We start from the raw sequence: 5,810 nt of genomic DNA on the forward strand, positions 1-5,810 counted from the left end.
TTTTCATACACTTACAAATATAAAAAAAAACTTAATTTATTAACGTGTTCTACATAATATTGAGTGTTTCAGAATTGTAAGACTAAAATTTTTGTTGGTCAGTAACTTTGAATTTCATCTTGTGATATACCTAAGATTTAAAATGCTAATTATTGAAAATGCTTTTTAAACTCTTAATGAAATAATTATTAGAGAGTTTAGCATAAAATTACCTAGGATTGTAAGATGAACCCCAGATTTAGGCAATGTTTCTGATGGTGATAAAGATTGAGTGGTTGGCTCAACTTTCAGTATATTTCTTCAGTTAAAATTTCTAAATTGTTCATTACAGTTTTCATGAGTTATGCTGAAATTTTATCAAAAGAAATTGCCTTGAAGAAAGTATACCAAATTGTTCATATATGTGACATTTCTTAGTTACCTTTCAGTTTGACATCTAATTCATATAGTTGTGTCAATGATTTGGATTTCTTTTCAATTATAATACATGAAAAATGTGAACATGAAATTTATAGATCTTATTATATTAGAGGTGGGGTACTAAATTGATTGAATTTTGGATATATATTAAGCGTGGTTACTGTTTTTAAGTTCTGACAAAGTAATTAATATCAAAATGAAAAGTGTAAACCTGTAGGAACTTGTTGTACTTATATATGGTGAATCATTATGTTCTAATTGAGTGGAGTTGTTAGGTTTTATAAATGATTGTCAGATTAGGTGGTCTGTTATAATTTGAAGCCTTCACTGCACAAATCTAAGAATTACAAGTTCTTAACTGATTTAATGTGAAGGTAAGATTTTTAGAAGGATGATTAGAAACTTATGTAAAACAGTTATTTACATTTCACTTTTCTTATGAATGAATGCCATCTCTTCTCATAGATTTAGTCATTTTATGTAATGTGAAATGGACAAACCTTCTAACTTTTTTGTTAAGTTATTTTGTTTATGAATTGTACTTAGGTAAGTAAAATAATCTTTTCAAGAGGTCAGTAATTAATAATTAGTAATTATTACTGCCTTATATATGTTTTGTGTGATTAACCAACTGTAATAATTACAATAAACATTTCAAATAATGATCATTTCCTTTTCCCAGGTGGATTATATAGTATGACTGAGGACTTATAATACTAAAATTCTGGGTTCACCAGTATTAGTGTAAATGTCCTTAATGTTGAAAGCTCAAGGTGATCTTGGTTAGTTGTACTTGTAGACAAAACGTTTTCTTCATGCTGTCATTCTATTTCAATCTGTCTCACAAGTATATTTAGATGCATATGATTGATCTTCTAGTAAGAGTTGTATATTTACTTGATTGATTATTGAAATATATATTTATAGAACAAATGACATTGTCACATTTGTGTTGTTATGATTGCACACATAAATTAATAAACAAAGAGTGACAAACATCCTTTGTGAAGTGTCGTGTCTTTGATTTATTCCTTTTCTAAAAAGTAGGTTTGTCACAAAACATTGTATATCTGTACATACAGAACTAGAAGGCATATACAGATATACTTGTTGGTAAAATCTGAGATTTGTTTTGCACTCCATGTTTTATGTATTGAAAAGTGCAGTGTAGATATTTTTGAAATTGTTTTTTTTTTTTGACAAGTTTATGTTTAAAGAAAAATAGTTAATTACTCAGCCATAAATATGTTGTGTTAGCAAAAGGTATTTAACTTCCAGTAAACCTAATAACCTAATTCTGAAATTTGTATTTTGTTTCTTTAACTATATTTTAAATGGTATAAAAAACGTTTACAGACTTAGATTTTCCAACATTTTTCTAACTGCACATTAAATTGGTATGAAAGCACACACATTAAACCTGTTTAGAGTGGCTTCATAAAAACATCAATGAAAGTACCCTACTGATGAAAAATTACATTTCAAAGTTAGCTTTTTCCTTAGTAAGATGCAGTATTCTTTTGAAAAGCAGAAAATGTAAAAATGATGGCGTGTTCATTCATGATATATATGTATACAATGTACGTTTGTGAAATATTTGTGACAAGTTGGCAATGTTATGCTATAATAAAAATTATATACATGTAAATATCATATTTTAATTTGTTTCTAATAATATTGTGTAATGTACATACTCCAGTAAATTATTAAAATATAAAACTTTTGTAAGCAAAGTAGCAGTCACACGCATAAATCATGTGTTTGCATTATAAACTTAACACAAAACACTTGATATTTACAAATAACACATGACACTCTAGTAAGGACTGTATGGACTAATAAAAAATATTTTTAATTGTATATTTACATATGCACTGGATTGTTATTGGAATTAATAGAATATTGAACATCATTATAACAGTCATGGCGACCTCCGTGATTCTGAGGGTTAACAGTTATGGTTCTCCATTTGTCACTACCTGCACTGACTTTCCTATCTCCAATCCATGTTTTTAATGTCACTAAGCCATGTGAGTCTTTGTCTGTCTGACGATTTTCTTCCTTAGGTTTTATTCATCAGAAATGTTGGCAAGATTCCTTCATATAAAATTACATGCCCAAGTAGCATAAGAACTGGAAGGTGAAGAAAGAGGACAACTCTGGCCATCTGTAAGAACTGGAAGGTGTGCTACTTGGGCATGTAATGAGGAAATATTGGAGCATGTAAAGAAAAGAGGATGAGGAAATATTGGAGCATGTATTACATGCCCAAGTAGCACTCCTTCCAGTTCTTACAGATGGTCAGAGTTGTCCTCTTTTCTTTACATGCTTCAATATTTCCTCATTACATGCCCAAGTAGCACACCTTCCAGTTTTTACAGATGGCCAGAGTTGTCCTCTTTTCTTTACATGCTCCAATATTTCCTCATTACATGCCCAAGTAGCACACCTTCCAGTTCTTACATAAAAGAGGACAACTCTGGCCATCATGTAATGAGGAAATATTGGAGCATGTAAAGAACTCTGGCCATCTGTAAGAACTGGAAGGTGTGCTACTTGGGAAAGAAAAGAGGACGAGGAAATATTGGAGCATGTATTACATGCCCAAGTAGCACACCTTCCAGTTCTTACAGATGGCCAGAGTTGTCCTCTTTTCTTTACATGCTCCAATATTTCCTCATTACATGCCCAAGTAGCACACCTTCCAGTTCTTACAGATGGCCAGAGTTTTCCTCTTTTCTCCAATATTTCATCATTAGTTTTTATTTTTATCTAGCTGATCTTTATCATTAGTCTATAACATCACATTTCAAATTATTCTAATTGCGTTTTTATTTCAGCGGATGGGATTCATGTTTCATCCCCCGTAGAGTAATTACTGACGATACATAAAATATTAGTAGGCTTATCTTCACTTGCCATTATTACTTGTATTTCACAGCCTACTAGAAATATAAATATTTATTGTTTGTTTTACTTTTCTTAACTAGGTGATAAGCTTAGAGGGATGGACAGACATAATGTATTATGTACAGGATGCTCATTCATTTTGGGATTGGATATATTTTATGCTCCTTATTGTGGTAAGCAATATGTACTGTTTTATCCTACTGCATTTTTTTTATCCTAGTGTATATATATTTTGAAATATGTAGTTATGTTCTGTGCAGTAAATAATATTTTACAGTAAAAAGTAAAGTTATGATAATGTTCATGTTATTGCAGTAGTTTTTATAGTAAATAAAATAACTGTCAGACTTACACTTAATGGAAGTCAAACCTGAAACTAGTCTTTCTATCAAAGGCATCATTTGCTCTTCTACCTAACTAACTAGTCATAACTAGTTATGAATATATCAAGGTCATTTTGAGGTCATATCCTTGGTTGTTTTTTGGCTTTCTTCACTCGCGCTCTCTCTCACACACACATACATTTGGAAGTTATACCTTGAAATCTAAGTTTGACCTCTGGAGAATATTGGCTTTGGCTATGGTGATGCACCCACCCCTCATTTGCCTCTTCACAGACCTTACAGGCTTTAATATAATCAGGACTGTGACACAAATGTCACTTCAAAACACATTAACATCTTGGAGAGTGCATCCTGAATGAAATGTTAATCAAACAGTGTCACCTTTACTTCTGAAACTATAATCACATACAATTTAAAATTATCAAAGTTTACTTCACAGATGAATAAAAGAAGTACAGTTGTTCAAACATTATTCGTTTTCAATTACACACACTATGAGTCTTAATGCTCTGGCAGGTACACTCACTCTCTTAGATATTTCCCAGTTGTTAAATCCTTCTGAAACAGTATTTGTTTTTTTTTTGGAAATGAGCTCAAAAAGTTTTTTTTTTATTTCTGTTTTTGATAGCCTCTTATAATACATTATAACATGTGAATAAATTTGGCAAATTATTAAAAACATGTTGAGATATGTTTTGCCCAAATTAACTGGGGCAAGTATTTTTGTAAATACTGAGGGTGCCTGAGTTATCTTGGGCAAATCACGAAGGGGTTAAGTGATTATCGTGGCAGCATCGTTAAATGATTATTTAAATTACGTGATTACATTAAACTCAGTAATCAAATTCTTTACCAGAACTAAACATTTTGATATGAAGTTTTATTAAAACATTTTTCAGCATTGTTTTATCCTAAATTCTCAAAAAATCTGAAATTAATGAAACAAAAAAACAACATAATTTTCTACCATAAGAATCATACTATGGGTAAACGTTTGTAACAACTTTAATATAACTCTCAATGAACACTGCAGGTTTTTGTTGGGGGTAATTCCTGCTAAATTAAAAGTTATTCAGGATCACCTCATTTCAACTCAGTGTATGCTTTCAAATGAGAGGTTTAAATTTAGTAAACCGTTCTGTTGAAACATGTATAAGTGATAATAGGTAACGTATTTTATCAAGCGAACTATACCTACTCTAATATTAATATTGAATGGTTTTTGGATTATTATTTCAACTGGTTATTATCAATTACCTTATTAACATCCAAAGTTGTTGCAAGTTTTATTATAACTTCAAGGTATATTAACAATGTTGGTATTCAATTTTTTTTAGGTTGGCTCATTTTTTATGATCAACCTTTGCTTAGTTGTGATAGCAACACAATTTTCTGAAACCAAAAAAAGAGAAATGAAGAGGATGAAGCAGGAACGTGCACACTTTCAATCCACAAGTTCTCTTGCCAACACCAATCCATCTGAACAACCACTTAGCTGCTACAAAGAAATGATGAGATATCTAGCACATCTGGGCCGTCGTGCTAGACGGAGATTCCTACATTGGTACAAACAAATGCACCAGGAACCTGGGAAAGAAGAATTACCACACTCAGAATCTTTACAAAGTAAACATCATGGGCTACCACATCAGCTAGAGCAAAGCTTATTAAAATGTCAAGAGTCTTGTTATGATTTTTCAAATAATAATAACTTCGATTCCAGGAACTCCTCTTCTATCCAGTTTATTCACATATCACAAACACCTGAACACAATGTGATATGGCCTTTATTTGAATCATCTGTTGCTCCATATGCTAGTCCTGAGTCATCAGAAATTGATCCTACTTCATCACCAAGAAGACCTAACTTGCTCAATGTTCTCACCCCTGATAATTCCATAGTACCCATCACTGTTTTCACACCCGATAGTTCCTCCATAAGTGAATGCCAAGGTAAGATATTATGTCTGTCAATTATCCTTTGTCATCTGAATTGTAAAGATATTTTTATGTGTAAATATAACATTAGTATAAATAAAACTACATTCATTTCTTCCTAAGAAAACAATATATATTTATTATTCTGCTTGTTTGTATGTACGACCGTTACGCTTTCTGACCGAGAACCAGCTGTAT

At 31.4% G+C, this 5,810-nt stretch overlaps 1 protein-coding gene across 1 annotated transcript in view; it reads left to right on the forward strand.

The window, feature by feature from the left end:
- Nucleotides 1-5,810, forward strand: part of LOC106471958 (voltage-dependent T-type calcium channel subunit alpha-1G-like) — a 66,638-nt gene that overhangs the window by 15,705 nt on the left and 45,123 nt on the right. Inside the window, exons 5-6 of the mRNA XM_022400566.1 lie at nucleotides 3,411-3,503; nucleotides 5,012-5,627. Of these exons, the coding sequence (XP_022256274.1) occupies nucleotides 3,411-3,503; nucleotides 5,012-5,627 (709 nt within the window). The remainder of the gene's footprint in view (nucleotides 1-3,410; nucleotides 3,504-5,011; nucleotides 5,628-5,810) is intronic.

Source organism: Limulus polyphemus, unplaced genomic scaffold (genome assembly GCF_000517525.1).
Source record: "Limulus polyphemus unplaced genomic scaffold, Limulus_polyphemus-2.1.2 Scaffold4990, whole genome shotgun sequence".
NCBI lineage: Eukaryota > Metazoa > Arthropoda > Merostomata > Xiphosura > Limulidae > Limulus > Limulus polyphemus.